This window comes from Vanacampus margaritifer, chromosome 1 (assembly GCF_051991255.1).
Source record: "Vanacampus margaritifer isolate UIUO_Vmar chromosome 1, RoL_Vmar_1.0, whole genome shotgun sequence".
In the NCBI taxonomy this organism is placed as follows: Eukaryota; Metazoa; Chordata; class Actinopteri; order Syngnathiformes; family Syngnathidae; genus Vanacampus; species Vanacampus margaritifer.
Genome location: NC_135432.1, coordinates 62,734,902 through 62,751,871, shown reverse-complemented (window position 1 = coordinate 62,751,871; position 16,970 = coordinate 62,734,902). Strand labels below are relative to the sequence as shown.

Sequence of the window (16,970 nt, the reverse complement as noted above, 5' to 3'; positions counted from 1 at the left end):
AGTTTTGGTGCTTTTCTGGGTGCTGCTGTTTTTTTTTTTTTTTTTTTGTGCAAACACATTCATGAATGAATATTAGGTGGCAATGCACACAAAATTGTGGCATGACCACGTCAGTGTACTTGGACAGTAAATGTGTCTCCACATAAGATTATCTTTAATACTCTGCAGGGAATTCATACGTTTCCACTATTTAGGGGCTGCTGTTTTGTTTAGCAACAGAGCTCAAACGGAGTTAATTCATTAATTTCCAAGTGTCAACGGCGGCATCTATAGACTATGGCAGTCATAATTTGTATTTACCACTGATGGGATAAATGTGTCATCTATTTGAGGGAGTCGTTTAATTGACCAATCAAACACTTGATTTGAATTATAGTGTCCCAAAAGATTTGTCCAGAGAGCTTTGAGTACCCCTCTTCTCTTCGCAGTCCCATCATGGAAGCGTTTGGGAACGCCAAGACCGTTTACAACAACAACTCCAGCCGCTTTGGGAAGTTCATCCATCTTCACTTCTCAGAGAGTGGCAACATCCAGGGAGGCTGCGTCATTGATTGTATCCTTTTCTGCCTAAAAAATACCTCATCCCTCACAAACGCAACAATAAATGGATTCATATTACTATAATGTGCCAATTAAATGCTAACATTAGCCTAAAATGTCCACCCTGTCAGCAAGCTCACACATTTTGCTGTTGACTGTCCTTGACTTGCGTTCTGTCAGATTTACTGGAAAAGGTAACCGCCTTTGAATAATTTGTGACAGGTTTGTTTTGTTTGTAGGAATGTTGATGATTGGGTTGATTGGTTGCAGAACCGAGTGGTGCGACAGAATCCCGGAGAACGCAACTACCACATCTTCTATGCGCTGCTGGCAGGAGCCAACAAAGAGCACAAAAGTAAGTTTGCTTGAGTATCAAATTTAATTAATTACCCCTTCCTGCCTTTTCATTTGTTTTTATTTGGTCAGGTCTCTATTTCCTGGAGGATCCAGCGGAATCGTTCCACTATCTCAGCCAGTCAGGTTGCCTGAAGGACAAGAGCTTGAATGACAAAGAGCTGTTTAACAGTGTTATGGTGAGTTCAGCATATATAATCACTGCTTATTTATCAAGTTGTATCAGTATTGACAGGCATATAAGAAAAGAAGAGAAAGAATGAAGAAAACAATGACAAATAATACAGATTTTTCCCGAAAATGTGTAAATACTACAATGCTTATTTAAATGATAATATTAAAAATAATAGGTAAAATATTTATATAATGATATATTGGCATAATGTATTTTTTTTCCCAAATGTTAACATTTTAACGCAATGTGTGTTTGTTTTGTAATTTGTAATAATAAAATAACAAAAAAATAAACATGTACATTTCTGTCGGTTTTTATTTGTTTAATTTGTATTTTTTTATGCCAGAACATATTTTTTTAATAATTTCTCAAGAAATATATTTTAAATTATTTTTTTTAAATTTATAGTTCTAATATTTGTATATGATAAACATGTGTTGTGTAATTGTCAAATTATTATTATTTTTTTACTTAATATTTTAGCATTTATTTATCGATAAAGTGTAAAGTAATTTTTCCCAGCATTGCCAATTGGCATGGAGAATTGTTTACATTACTTAATATGCTTTAGTTGTTTTTATTTTTGTAGGTAATCATATTTTGTTGTTATTTTTATAGTATTTACTTAATTTTTGTTATTTATTTTTAATAAGTACAATGTCATTTTCCCTCCATTCTATTTAGTAAAACAAGGATTCATTATTATCACCTTTCTTTGCTAATTGATAAGGAATCAAACATTTATTTTTAGTATATTACTTTTAAAAACATTATTATTGTAGGGGAGTTATACTAATAGTTCACTTATTCAGGTGAATGAGCTGTCTTCACACCGGTGTCTTGAAAGAAAGAAAGAAAGAAAGAAAGAAAGAAAGAAAGAAAGAAAAAACAACTTTGTCGCCTTTTCAACAATTATTGTTTTTTTTTTGTTTGTTTGTTTTTAAATAGAAGTACAATCTAATTTCATTTTCATTAGAATGAGTTCAATGAGAATCAATTGTCCATTGGACCTCTTTGCCGATTGGCTGGGAGAAATGACACAGTTCCACCAACTTACATATATAGCAGAATCTATTTTGACTTCTCAACACTGGTTGCTTGTAGGAGGCGCTGAAGGTACTGGAGTTCTCCGAGGAGGAGATCCGGGACATGTTCAAGCTCCTCTCGGGCGTCCTGCAGTTGGGCAACGTGGAGTTCATGACGGCGGGAGGAGCTCAGATCACCACCAAGCAAGGTCGGTGGCAAGCAAAAAAACATTTAACACATTAAGTGTCTGTGTGCATTCTGTGGATGCTGCAGCATCATACTCCGCATTCGCCACTTTGTCTCTGCCCCAAGTCTCTGCCCCAAGTCTCATCTTTACTGCTACTGATTTTTTTTTAATTCATGTTAGCGTACACATTTACTGTCGTATTCACTGGTCTCCACTATGCTGCAGTGCTTCGTTTTCTTGCTGCCCACAGTCTCCTCTTGAATAAAACTTGTCTCCTAATGAATGTGAGTTTAGACTGTTTATGTGGTATTTTACATACTCCACTTTCTCCACTTTTCTGCAGTGTTAAAATGTCTTCCTGCCCTGGGTTAAATTTGTCTCCTTACCACATTTGATACATTTTGTTAATCATTAAATAGGTAGGTTACCCTGTTGCCTTGACTTGGCTCTCTGGATGCTGCAGTATTATTATACTCCACACATTGCTGCATCTTCTTGCTGCCCATAGTCTCCTCTTGGGTAAATTGTTTTGTCTTACCCTGTGACTGCAGTATTACAAATACTCCACGGTCTCCACTATGTTGCAGTGCTTCCGTCTTATTGTTGCCCTCAGTCTCATCTTGGATAACGCAGTGTGTTTGTTTTCCAGTGGTGACCAACGCCAGCGAGCTGCTTGGTCTCGACGCTTTCCAGCTGTCCGAAGTGCTGACTCAGCGCTCCATCATCCTGCGAGGCGAAGAGATATGCTCGCCACTCACCATCGAGCAGGTTGTTAAACACTCGCCAATTGATTTTCACTGGGATTTATTTCCTTGCAATGCTAAGCGCCCTCCCATGGCGTTGTCGCAGGCCGTGGATTCCCGGGACTCTGTTGCCATGGCGCTGTATTCCCAATGTTTCTCCTGGATCATCCTAACGATCAATCAGAAGATAAAAGGGAAGGAAAATTTTAAGTCCATCGGCATCCTGGACATTTTCGGCTTTGAGAACTTTGAGGTTTGTTTGAGCAAAGGCACACACGAATGAAAGAGAGCACGCACGCGCGCACATTCAGTATGAGTCGGTATGTGTCTGCATTCAGGTGAATCGCTTTGAGCAATTCAATATCAACTATGCCAACGAGAAGCTGCAGGAGTACTTCAACAAGCACATCTTTTCCCTGGAGCAGCTTGAGTACAACAGGTGCGCGAGTCTGTTTTAGTTTTTAGTTTATCATTTATGTTTATTTTGTAAGTTGTTTTTAATTTGCAATTTAGTAATGTTACAAATTAGAATTTTTCATTTTTTGTTGACTTAATTATTTTTCAATTTGTTTAAATTAAAAAAAAATTTGATGGTTGAATTAGTTACGTATTTCATATTAAATATGCATTTTCTTGTTCTTTCATATAAATATTTGTCTTGTATTTTTCAGTTCTTAATTTAGTATTACTGTATTTCAAAAATATTTGTGCTTTTTTTTCATTTTCCAATTTTTAAACATGTTCAATGTTTTATTAGTTTTTTTTAATTTGGTTTACATTATCTTATTTTTACAATTTTATTGTTTTCATTCAAACATATTTATTTTATTTTATTTTTTATTTTTTTTGTAATAAGTTAAAATTATTATATATATATATTTTGTTATTCTTTCATTTTTAAGTAATGTAATGTAATGTACAACGTGGCGTCTAATGTCCTGTTGTTTTTGTTGTGGTCTTGGCAGGGAAGGTGTCCAGTGGGACGCCATCGACTGGATGGACAATGCCGAGTGTCTTGACCTCATCGAGAAGGTATCACACATATAGTGGTGAATTTATATCAAATGTAGAGCAAGGCCTCAAGTTCAAAATTAGCATGTGGAACACGGTGCTGTCGACCTAGCTTGTCGTTCCAACAGCCAAATGGGTGTGACTAGCATATTTTTATCTTTCTATTATTTTTCGTTGTATCTAATGGACCGACGACTGTCCTTGGCCCTTCAGAAATTGGGCTTGTTGGCTCTGGTGAACGAAGAGAGTCGCTTCCCCAAAGGCACAGACTTCACTCTTCTAGAGAAGCTTCACAGCAGACACTCTGTGAGTTATTGTCCTTTTTTTGGTGGTTTGAACATGGCATACAATGCATACAATGCAGACAATACTGACGTTGCCACTTCATGGCAGACCAACCCTTACTACGTGAAGCCCAGACTGGCCGATCATCAGTTCGGTATCAAACATTACGCCGGGGAGGTGAGTAGCGCTAATGTTTTTTCCTTTACTCCATGCAGCCGACGTGATGTCTTTTGCGTTTGTGCTGCTGCAGGTCCTGTACGACGTCAAAGGCATCCTAGAAAAGAACAGAGACACGTTCAGAGATGACATCCTCAACATGCTCAAAGACAGCAGGTAGGTAGGTTTGTGTGTGACAATCACAGCCAAGATCACGAAAAAAAAAAATCCTACTTCATTGAGCATTTGATTAATATTTAAGGATTTATTCAAATTAAAAACCATACAGTAGTGCAGTGGAACCCAATAATATTAATTGCTAAAAATATCTATTTTTTAAATTAAATAAAAAGATTTTCTTAAGTGCGATCTGTACTGAAATTTTAGCTTTTTTTTTGTTAAAAAATAAAATATTTTGTTTTGTTTGGATAATAATAATAAAAAATACACAAACATTATGACTTTTTTTATATTATATATTATAACAATAATATTTGAAAATAATAAAAATTGTGTTTTTTACTTAAGACTTTTTATAATTGATTATATTTTCATGGATACTGTTTTAAAAACAAAAAACTAAATGTATTCATGACAAAATATGTAATTTAGGTATATTTTTAAAAAATGCACTTTGAAGTCCTTAGATAATAGTTATGTCTGCATTTTGCACAATATCTTTAGGTTGGACTTCATCTACGACCTTTTTGAGAAGGTGGGCAGCAGGAACAACGAGGAGAAGATGGGAACGGCCAGACGCAAGCCCACCGTCAGCTCACAATTCAGGGTGTGCTTTACAACACATCATCAAAATAAAAATGAACAAATACTGTATAGTAGGGGCTTTCGAGCTATGGGCCGTCTTTTGGACAATTTATTGCTTTGACAGCCAAACAACTGCCTAAAGAAAGACCCCGCTAATTTAATGCTAACATATAATGGAAAACGCTATTGACATGCTAATGATTAGCATCAGTTCATTTTGCTACTGCCCCTGGTGTCCAAGGCAGGCACACCAGAAGCAGTAGCAAAATGAATTGAAGCATTAAGTCATTATTCATAAACCTCTTAATTCTTATACATTGTAATTAATAATGTTTTTATTCTATTATTTTATAAAGTACAATAATTGAGTGCTATTTTCTTGTTAGAAAACATTACAAAAAATATATATATATATTTTTAGACTGGTATGTATTGACAGTTCCATTTATTTCAAAGGGGAAAAATGATTTGCGATACAGTGTTTTGAGTTACGATTGTGGACACGGAACAAATTAAACTCATACCTAAAGACACTTTCTATCCTGCAGGACTCCCTGCATGCTCTCATGGCCACTCTGAGTGCATCCAATCCTTTCTTCATCCGCTGCATTAAGCCCAACATGGAAAAGGTTTGTTTGCTTCTACCTCATGTCTATTAGATGAATTTGCATTTTTTTTTTAGCTCTTGAAATTAATTCAACATTCTTTTTCTTTTTTTTTCCTTCTTTTTTTTTTTGCTGGCAGAATCCCAACGTGTTTAACCCGGAGGTCGTCCTGAACCAGCTGAGGTACTCGGGGATGCTGGAGACCGTCAAGATCCGCCGCGCCGGTTTCCCCGTCCGAAGAACTTTCAAAGACTTCTTCTTGCGGTGAGTCATTCTTAATCCGACCGCATAGCTCCACCCACAAACGGCAATAAATTGGTACTGTAAGTCAAGGTACCACTTTATATGACCTCCTTGTAGACAAAAGTGTGCCTCTGGATTTTTGTTGAAGGATTCAAATGAGTAAGTAGACGGCCGCATAGCCGCTAGACACATTAGTAGCATAACAAACATTTTGTTTAACAATATAACAATCCTATTCTACCCGTCAGTAAAGTAGCATTAGCGGTTTGGCTAACAAGCCAACAACAGTATAGTTTTTTTTTACATTGCTTGTAGCACATCGCTAGCTAACATTGGCGCAGACAAGTATTTATCTGTTGATTTTTGACAGATTCAAATAGCTATGTGGATCAGTACATAGCTTCATCCTGTATTCATTCTTCCTGACAGGTATAAGATTATTTACAAGGAGAAAGTAGCTACAGCAGGAGATGACAAGAAGAGGACAACGGATCTCCTGACTAAATACGACAAGACCAAGAAGGAGTGGCAGCTGGGGAAGACCAAAGTAAGATTTATTTCTGGTTAGGGCCAAATAAATAAATAAAATAGTTTGATTAATTTAATAAAATGTGTTTATTTGTTTAAAAAAATATTTACAATATATATTTAATTTTGAACCATTAATTAAGAAAAAAACTGTTTCGTTTTTTTTTTTTTTTTTTTAAACAAACATCAATAAATTAATCTGTACTACGTCTTTTGCTATTTCCTGACCAGGTATTTATGAAAGAGTGTCTGGAGCAACGCTTGGAGAAAGACCGCGACGAAGTTCGACGCCAGGCTGCCATGATCATAAGAGCTCACCTTCTCACTTTTTCGGCCAAGTAAGACCCCCGTATCACTAACTTTTAACTCATTCACTGCCAACCTGTTCAAAATTAACCTTTGACGCCTAAAGCCGTCTATGGCAGTGAATGTGTTAATAATGTTTTTTTCTTACTATAATAAATAATTGTGTCATTTAGGAAACACTTCCAGCGAGTGCGCGCCGGCACCGTCACGCTGCAGAAGCACCTGCGCAGGCACATCCAGCGAGGCCGCTTCGTCCGCCAGCGCAAGGCGGCGCTCGTGCTTCAGAGGCACCGGCGAGGCCAGGTGGCCCGAGCCCGTGTCCGCAAACTCAGAGAGGAGAGGAGGAAGAAGGAGGAGGAAGAGAGGAAACAAGAAAAGGAGGCGGAGGAGGTGGGCAAGGAGGAGGCGGAAGGCGACGTGGGGCAGGAGGGAGCCACTGAGGAGACCAATAAATCCTCTGAGGCAAGTTTTTATAGTTTTTCAGGAGCACTTAGGACCGCCCCCTCATTTGAATAACGTTTAATGTTGCATTTCATGCTGACAGAGTCTGCAGCATGAAATAAATAAATATGAGAGCACGTTTTATTTATTGATTGATTTTTAAATCTATTATGTATTTATTTATTTCCACATTATTTTTTATATTTATTTTTATTTTTTGAGTCTCATTTTTTATTTTTCTATGTTTTTTTACTTTTATTTATTTATGAATTAATATTTTTTGTTGTTGTTTTTCATTTCCATTTAGATTAATTTTTATTTTATTTTATGTTTGACTTATGTTTTTTATATCCATCTTTATTTTCACTTTTGTTTATTTTTTTATTTTTTATTTTGGCATTTTTGGTCCTCCATAAACACCATGTGCCATATTTTGTGAGATGTCACTGATGTTAAAGAGCATGGGCGAGAGATATGAGCCCTGAGGCACTCACACATTTCTTTGGCGGCAGTGACAGCTACACTGTCAGTCGCTGGTCTTCAGTCTTCAGCACAAATGTTCGTTCTGCCAGCATGATGAGCGAACATACCACCTGTTTGTTGGAGATCTTCTTATGAAGCTTTAGTATCATATTCCAGAATCTTGTATGGCACTCACATTACCAAAATAGGGCAGGATGGTGGAGGAAGCACTTACTGCCGATATGGCTTTAAAATGAAAATACTTTGGCCACTATCACTCCATTCCACTTGAACATCAAAAAATCTAAACAATCTCCTCCTCTCCTCTCCAGGACGAAGTGCGTCAGATGGAGGAGATCCTTCAGCTGGAGCGCGAGATCGAGCGTCTGCAGCAGAAGCGCGAGGACGAGGTGTCGCAACTGTGTGAGTCGTCCAAGCAGGAGCTGCAGTTGCGCCGCGACGCCGAGCTCAAGCGCATGAAGAAGGAGGCCTCGCGCAAGGCCACGGGCCTCATCGACCTGCTCAACTTCGGCGGTGTGGATCCTGCTCTGGGCGAGGCGGCGCAGGCCGAGGTTGACGGCGAGGCTCAACCTCCCAAGGCCGCCCAGGTGAGTCTAGCTCATTTATAATTATTATTATGTTGTTGTTTTTTTGGGAAAATCTTTAAAAAAATATGTTTGGGGGGGCCGTGCTTAGGCTGCCACCGCCACACAGCCCAGCAAGTCAAAGGACGAGGAGGTGGACGAGGGTTTCCACGCCGAGGAGGAGTACATCCCACTTCCTGACTTCCCCCCTCCGGTCGAGACGGACACCCCCATGGATCAGGCCATATTCGCCCACCTCCCTCCACCGCCGCCGGCGTTCGCCGAGGGGATGGTACCCCCCGCTCCTCCCCCGCTCCCGCCGGAGGGGCAGAAGGCCGAGCCGGAGAGGAAGGTGAGCATGGCGGACAGCCTGGTGGATGGCGAGGAGCCCATCTACAGCATGCCCGCCGACACCGAGTCCGACTACGACCAAGAGGAGGAGGAGGGCTCGGTGACGGCCGGCGACGACAGTTCGGTGTCGGGCAGCAACCGGGGTAGCGCCGCCGTCGCTGACGAAGAGCACCCGCGCAAGTCCACCTGTACCAGCGTCAGCGCCGAGTCCTACCGGGGCAGCTCCGACTCTGTGAGGACACACATTACACATGTGCATGCAGAAACAGAAAGAATTATACGGAGAAAAAAAAAGATTAATTCTCTAACAGATAAAATGAAGAAGAAAATGATTTGAAAAATACTTTACCAGAATACCAGAGAAAATAATGGAAATCTCTTTTGTTACGTACCATTTATACACTTAGGACTCACTAAATTCAACTGACTTTATTATTTAATCTTATTTAAAGTAAAAAAAAATAAAAACACGTGCACAGAGACATCTAATAATAGAAAGTTCTGTTCAGTTAAAAGAGGAGAAAAAAATAAATGAAGAAACAATGAAAATTGGAGGAATTTTAGAAAATATAAATACATACATGTCAACCCTAATTTGGTCCCACCTGTATTACAAACCCATAAAATCCTTATTTTCCCATAAAAATCCTTATGTCAGTTTTATCAATACTAAAGGTGTTTCATGCAATAACATTAATCTTACCTTACTTTCTTTCTTATATGAAGACATTGACAGTATCTTGTTCCAAATGACATTTTATTGCACAAAGAAAAAACAGATTTCTAAATATCACAGGGACGGTTGACTTTTTTGTTGCTTCACATTTCTCTCGTGCAACTTTGATTTCAAATGTTCTTTGACATCGTAAATGCCAGATGCCGCAACCTTAATGTCCCGTGAACAAAGCGAACATGATGCATACTCTTCTCCAAGTTTTGACGGACCAATTACCTTAAATAAATCCGTCCATTCCGAACGAAAACGTCCGGTGTATCTTGTTTTTTTGGCCGGCCATTTTCTCAACCGCTGCGAACGACTCGCAATTTTCGCGCTAACACAAATTTCTTAACTGCGCATGTCAGGAAACTTAGAAGTCTCGCGCGATAGACGAGATTTTGTGACCGGTTGTTGTTTAAATCGAGCTTATGCGCACGTGTAGCACGTAGCCGACAGTAAATACTAAATAAATTTAAAAAGGGTAAGCAATATATACTAATATTATTATTTTCATGAAAACAGTTAAATCCGTATTCATTTCCAAATACGCCCGTATGCTTTTGCAACACTTAAAAATCCGTAAGAAATACGGACAAACCTTATGGGTTGACATGTATGTAAATAAAGAGAAGAATGATATTCATTTTGGCCTAATAGGATAATGGCAAATTATTCATTTAAACTTGATAAACTGCAACAACAAAAAAAAAATGCAGGGAAAAAAAAGGAATTATATAAATAACAGTTTGACCAGAAAAAAATGAAACAAGTCAAACAAGGTAGAAAAAAAGGAAACAAAGAAAATCTGAAAAATTAAAAACTTAATCAGAAATAAACATTTGTCCCCGCCTTATTTCTGACCAGAAAAAGTAAAAAATTTGAAACAGAATGATTTTGTGTAGACTTAGAGGACAAACACTCACAGGCATGTGCAGTCACACGCTTGAGTGTACCGGTACATGTACACATGTAATACTATAATGAGAAAAAATAATAATTAATAATAATCTGAAAGTCTTCACTATTTATTTGTGCATTGAAAATGACAAAAATGGAGTTCGTCCACTCCAGTTCTCCGCAACTCATACTCACATAGATACTTCGCCTTCGTCCAATCATGTGACTATTACGGCTCCAGTATGCAGGCAGCGACGACGAGCACGACGGCATGATGGACACCGACGAAGAAGCCACCAACGGACGAGTGACCTTGTTCAACGGCAACGGGCCGCCATATTTCCACGGTTACCTCTACATGAAAGGTGAGACTTCATCTCAACTTCGCTTTATATCATCACGCTTTTCTGATTCCGTCTCCTCCCTACTGCAGCCGGCCTGATGATCCCCTGGCGGAGGCGCTGGTGCGTGCTAAAGGACGAGACCTTCATGTGGTTCCGCTCCAAGCAGGAGTCCCTCAAGTCGGGTTGGCTCTACAAGAAAGGAGGAGGCCTATCCACCCTCTCACGCAGGTTGTTGTAGTTGTTACCATGCGCGCAAGATACACGCATGCGTGTTTCGTGGGTCACATGTTTGCATTTTGGGAGTTTGTAATGTGTGCTATAATGTAGGGCTCGACAATGGAGGAGAAGTGACGTCTCCTTCTTTGATTGGGATGAATGAATCTTATTTGTTGAAGTGTGATGAACAACTTCTAATACTTCCAACCAATAAAAAATGACCCAAAAAAAGAGCTTTTTTTTTTCAATTGAAAAATGGAGAGAGAAAAAAAATCTAAATATTAGTTCCTACCAGAAGTAATATATATATTTTTTTTTTTTTCCTTCAGGAGAGCTCAATATTGTTCATTCGATTTAAAATCATCATTGCTCTCCTTTTTTTTAAAAAAACAAATAAATTAAAAAAAAATTTAATTTATTTTTTATTTTTTCTACCAGAAGTAATATAATTGCCTTCAACAAGTTGGGACATGTCAAAATGGTTTTAAAAAGTGTTTGCTCATTAAATTAAGCAAAAAGAAAAAGAAAATATTACCAGAAATAAGGACAATATGAACAAAGACATTTGTTGAAGCGTTTATGAAAGTGTAACCTTTGACTTCCAAAAAGAAAAAAATGATTTAAAAAAAAAAGTATAGTTAAATAAATAAAGCAAAAAGTGTTGTCAATGTTTTATGGAAGTCTAATCATAAACTTAGACATCTTCTGGTGTGGGGAAAAAATCCTGTATTATATTTAATATATAATATGATCATTTAATGAATTTATGTTTTCAAAAACTAAATACACATAATAGAAAAAATATATACTGAACTTTTTTTAAGGGTATATGATGGTGTTTTTTTCATCTCCTTGACAACACTCTTTTAAATTAAATTATACATTAAAAAATGTAAATGGAAAGAAAAGCAAACTGTAAAATAAATTTGAAAAAGAAAGTAAACAAATTTTTTAAGATCAAAATAAATTATAAATGATAAAAACTAAACTAAATACTACCTACAACCTGCAAAAAAATTAAATAACAAAATGTTGGTGGTTTGTTTTTTATTCTTAAAATATATATTAGTTTCACAAATATTTTTGTCAGTTTGTTACATTAAGTTACCTTAACTTTACTATACATTGTATGATTGAGTTATCATCATCTGCAAAGCAAACTATTGAATCTGTTTGTTGTACAATACATTGATAAATGGTAACTCAAAAACGGATTAAATTGTAATTAATAAGTGTTTTCTTGTTTCTTGTCTTGTCAATGCACATGAAATCTAACTGCTTGTCTCTGATCAGAAACTGGAAGATGCGCTGGTTTGTGCTGAGGGACAGCAAGCTGATGTACTACGACAACGACAGCGAGGAGAAGCTAAAGGGAACCATCGACATTCGGGCTGCAAAGTAAGACACAAGTTTAAAAAAAAACATCCACATTTTGTGTTTAAAGGTGGTTGTTGAGCTCTGGTACTACCAAGGGTAAAAAAAAGCCCCAGACAACTTAGCTCCAATCATTTGGACACACAAACACCTCCGCCATAAGATGACAGCTCAGGGAGGAGTAGGAAGAACAAACTTGAATTTCCCCTTTTTTTAACGTTGCATGTGTGTGCTCAGAGAGATCGTCGACAACCACGAGAAGGAAAACGCTCTGAACATCGTGACGGATGAAAGGACCTACCAAGTTTTTGCAGAGTCGCCAGAGGACGCCAGGTTGGTTGCCGCTTGCAAGTTTTGTCAACTACAACAGAAATTAAATGTATTTTTTCCCCCCACCTATGTATGCCAGCGACATATATTGACAAGCAGAACAGTTAAATGCTATTCCACTAGATGGCGCAAGGTAGAATTAAACGTACATGTTGTCATTCATAAAATGTTTGAGTAAGGTGAGACAAGATTCTCATTATTTCTGTACACGGTGTTACCTTGGTTTGAGTTCCCAACATTTAGACCGCTGAAGCTTGTCATGTAACTCATGTAAAATATGGACTTTAATATGCTAACTATCTTTCATTTTCTCTGTTCATGCGTAGCGGATGGTTTAATGTGCTCAGTAAGGTACGAGTTTGCACGCCGGAGCAACTTCTGGAGATGTCCCACGAGCAGGCCAACCCCAAGAACGCTGTGGTCAGTCCCTAAACAACATTTCTTTCTTTGATCACAATTCCCTCATTGCTACAAGGAAGCAGTAGACACTAACTGGTCACAACATTAGGTACAGGGGTGCATCACCTTTTGAGAATGACATCATAGGACTCTATTCATTTGTGTTATTAATGTTTTGACCTCAGGGCACGCTTGACGTGGGCCTGATTGACTCCGTCTGTGCATCGGACAATCCTGATCGGTGAGTCGCATTTATGCTACTGTACTTTTTTTCTATTTTATTTTGGAAGTTATTTATTTTGTCATTCATAATTCCTACATTACTGCTGAATTGTTATTTTAAAAATACTTTGTTTCATTTTTATTATTTTTTTAAATTTTAAAATTTTGAATTTTATTTTTTCAATTAATTAAATAGTTGTTTTATGTTTATATTTATTTTTTTAAATAGTAGAAATACAAAAAAAGTCGTGTTTGTTTAAACAAACAAAATTTAATGAATATTACAGTTCTAAATGTTTTTTAAAAATATTTTACTTTTTATACATTTTTAAAATGAGATTTATATATATATATATATTATATATTATATATCTTTAAAGAATATTTAGTATTATTTTCTTTCATTGTATAATGTTTTTATTTGTAAATAATTTGTTTCATTTTATCTATTATTATTCATAAACTTAGGTGAAAGTTAAGGATCTCCAGAGCAAGATTTTTTTGTTTTGCTTACTCTCCCTTTACAACGATAATAATGTTGCTAAATTGAATCGGTGTTACTCTTCAAAGGGCAAATCTCATTAGATTGCACAGGTTTACCTAATGTGGCAGCTGAGTCAAAAAAAAAATAGCACAAGACAATGCAAAATATCTATTTTTGTCTGCTTATTTCTTGGCTTCAAAGCAAAGTTGTCCATTTAGGCAATATTAAGTTGGATTTTTGCACTTTGGTGCTGTTTTCCAGGCCCAACTCCTTCGTGATCATCACAGCCAACCGTGTGATCCACTGCAACAGCGACACGCCCGAGGAGATGCATCACTGGATCAGTCTGCTGCAGAAGCCCAAAGGCGACGCCAGGATCGAAGAGTTCCTCGTCCGAGGTGACACAGCCATTGAATAACTGAAATAGTGAAAAACTGATTTATGCTATATCTCCACTATTCAATACTACAGATTTCTTAGTCTTTGCACGTGTTTTCAGTACTTATCTTGCCCTCTTGTCTGTTCACCTTTCAAGGTTGGCTCCAGAAGGAGGTGAAGACAAACGCCAAGAGCGCATCCCTGAAGCTGAAAAAGCGCTGGTTCGTCCTCACGCACAACTCACTGGACTACTACAAGAGTTCAGAGCGCAACTCTTCCAAAATGGGCACCCTGGTGCTTAATTCTCTCTGCTCCGTCATCCAGCCGGACGACCGAGTGCACAGGGAGACAGGTGAGAAAACTCATTTGAAAAAATGCTTTTAAATCCAGAAAGTAGAAACGCCCTAGGCATGTTTTTATAACATTTATGTTAATGAAAAACTGTTCTCAATTGCCTTATCTGATAAAAAATAAGTATCATTGTTATTATTATTATTAATTATGGCCATCTTTGTTGTAGGATACTGGAACATCATCGTGTATGGTAGGAAACATTCCTATCGCCTCTACACCAAAATGCTGAATGAGGCCATGAGATGGACGGGCGCCATACAAGGCGTCATTGACAGCAAGACCCCCATTGAGACCCCGACACTGCAGCTCATCAGAGACATCAAGGTAAAACCGTGTTTGACAGTTAGATAAGTAATAATTGAACGATGGGCTAACGCCAAGGGCAGTTTCTAACCTGTTGTGATGTTTACAGGAGAACAGTGTGAATCCCGAAATAGTGGAGCAGATGTACAGGAGGAACCCCATCCTCAGATACACGCAGCATCCTCTACACTCGCCGCTGCTGCCGCTGCCATACGGCGAGGTCACCAGCTGTGAGTTTTGTTACGCATTCCCTTTGAAAACAACTTCACGGTCTGACCAGTTGTGACAATTCCCCTATGTTTGTGTAGTGCAAAGGCAGCAGGGCTATGCTAGCTTGCAGGACGAGGCGGTGCGGGTCTTCAACTCGCTGCAGGAGATGGAGACACTGGCAGACACGGTCCCCATCATCCAGGGCATCCTACAGACTTGCCAAGACCTGCGTCCTCTCAGGGAAGAGGTTAGTACTTTGGGCCCAGACTCAGTCATCCAGATCAACCCAAATGACTGATGTACCCAAACAACCAACCAACCTGCCTGAGAGATTGGCTGACATAACCAACCTGGACACAAACTATCCACAGGCCATTCCAATTAACCAACCAACCAAAAAAAAACAACAGCAACAACAACCAACCAAATCCAGTCCAACTCAGACATGCACACACTCACTGACCAACCAAACCAATCAACCAATACAACCCACGTAAACCAACCCAACCCAATTGACTGATGTACTCAACCAACCTACCTGACAGACTGACTAGCACAACCAACCCGGATAAGGCAGACACAACCCCATCCACAGACCAAGCCAACCAACCAAACCAAAAAACAAAACAACTAAATCCAGTCCAACTCAGACATGCACCCACTCACCGACCAACCAATCCAACCAGCCAATTAACCAATTAACTAACCAACTAATATGACCCAAGCAAATCAAACCAGTACGATTGACTGTCCTACTTAATCCAGTCCAGACATGCACCAACCCAACTAACCAACCTTCCAACCAGCTAGCCAATCAACCAAAAAACCAACATGATCCAAGCCAACACAGCCAACTGACTGACCAACCCAATCAATCAACCAACCAACCAACCAGCGCAGTTCAACTTAGACATGCCACCTCCCACAGTCAATCAACCAACCAAACGCAACCCAAACCAACCTAACAGACGCAGTTACCCAATCAACCAACCAACCAACAAATTAACCAAACAAACAAATACACAGCTAACACGACCCAATCCAACCCAGGCCAACACCACTGAGTGACTGACCCAGTCAAACCACAAATAAACCCAATTACGTTGAACCTAGACATTCACCCACCCTCTGATAAACCCAACCAACCAAGCAAGAAAAAACAACCTAACAGTAAATCATTCTGTTGTGTTTCTCAGGTTTATTGTCAGGTGATCAAGCAGACCAATCATGTGCCTCAACCCAACAGCCCAGCCAACCGGGCGCACTGGCACCTCCTCACCTGCATGAGCTGCACCTTCCTCCCCAGTCGCGTCATCCTCCGATATCTCCGCTTCCACCTGAAGAGGTGTGTTGTTTGACAACCCCCCCCCCCCCCCACCAACTTTCCTTCCTGTAAACTGTATATCTAAACTGCCAGTGTGCATCTGCATTAGGGTACGCGAACGTTACCCCAGCACGGAGATCGAGCGATACGCCACTTTCATCGGAGAATCCCTGAAGAAGACCAAGACTCGCGAGTTTGTGCCCTCTCAGGAGGAGATTGCCGCCCTGCTGGTGAGGCAGGAGATGAGCACCACCGTTTACTGCCACGGAGGAGGCTCCTGCAAGATCTCCATCAACTCGCACACCACGGCTGGAGAGGTTGCGCATACACTTAACACGCAAAATATACAGTTAAGGAATCTGCAGAGAACACTCAAATCTTTCTGCTCAAGGTTGTCGAGAAGTTGATCCGAGGCTTGGCCATGGAGGACAGCAAGAATCTTTTCTCTCTTTTTGAGCACAATTCTGTGACGGATCGAGCCTTGGAGAGCAGAGTCATTGTGGCGGATGTTCTTGCCAAATTTGAAAGGTACTGTATGTCATGTTCTACAAAATTAAACAGCACAACAAATAACATTTTTTATGGACAAAGCACTAAGTTCGATGTACACTACTTAAACGTATCATTAGCTACATCAACACAGTTTAATGAAATT

General features: G+C 39.0%; 1 protein-coding gene across 2 annotated transcripts in view; it reads left to right on the top strand.

Annotated features, from left to right (window-relative positions):
• The window catches only part of myo10l1 (myosin X, like 1), a 40,045-nt gene that overhangs the window by 16,246 nt on the left and 6,829 nt on the right, over nt 1-16,970 (top strand). The window contains exons 6-39 of one of the 2 annotated variants that reach the window (XM_077559984.1): nt 429-553; nt 721-734; nt 811-895; nt 967-1,073; nt 2,174-2,303; nt 2,932-3,050; nt 3,132-3,278; nt 3,364-3,464; nt 3,991-4,057; nt 4,250-4,342; nt 4,430-4,498; nt 4,572-4,654; nt 5,162-5,264; nt 5,791-5,871; nt 5,987-6,111; nt 6,520-6,637; nt 6,850-6,956; nt 7,098-7,386; nt 8,160-8,435; nt 8,524-8,994; nt 10,619-10,742; nt 10,811-10,949; nt 12,231-12,335; nt 12,549-12,644; nt 12,968-13,061; nt 13,226-13,281; nt 14,008-14,144; nt 14,282-14,476; nt 14,645-14,802; nt 14,891-15,011; nt 15,090-15,238; nt 16,188-16,336; nt 16,425-16,632; nt 16,707-16,843. In XM_077559984.1, the coding sequence (XP_077416110.1) occupies nt 429-553; nt 721-734; nt 811-895; nt 967-1,073; nt 2,174-2,303; nt 2,932-3,050; nt 3,132-3,278; nt 3,364-3,464; nt 3,991-4,057; nt 4,250-4,342; nt 4,430-4,498; nt 4,572-4,654; nt 5,162-5,264; nt 5,791-5,871; nt 5,987-6,111; nt 6,520-6,637; nt 6,850-6,956; nt 7,098-7,386; nt 8,160-8,435; nt 8,524-8,994; nt 10,619-10,742; nt 10,811-10,949; nt 12,231-12,335; nt 12,549-12,644; nt 12,968-13,061; nt 13,226-13,281; nt 14,008-14,144; nt 14,282-14,476; nt 14,645-14,802; nt 14,891-15,011; nt 15,090-15,238; nt 16,188-16,336; nt 16,425-16,632; nt 16,707-16,843 (4,578 nt within the window). Of the gene's footprint in view, nt 1-428; nt 554-720; nt 735-810; nt 896-966; nt 1,074-2,173; nt 2,304-2,931; nt 3,051-3,131; nt 3,279-3,363; nt 3,465-3,990; nt 4,058-4,249; nt 4,343-4,429; nt 4,499-4,571; nt 4,655-5,161; nt 5,265-5,790; nt 5,872-5,986; nt 6,112-6,519; nt 6,638-6,849; nt 6,957-7,097; nt 7,387-8,159; nt 8,436-8,523; nt 8,995-10,618; nt 10,743-10,810; nt 10,953-12,230; nt 12,336-12,548; nt 12,645-12,967; nt 13,062-13,225; nt 13,282-14,007; nt 14,145-14,281; nt 14,477-14,644; nt 14,803-14,890; nt 15,012-15,089; nt 15,239-16,187; nt 16,337-16,424; nt 16,633-16,706; nt 16,844-16,970 lie in introns of both variants that reach the window. The other variant, XM_077559983.1, reaches the window with a different exon arrangement.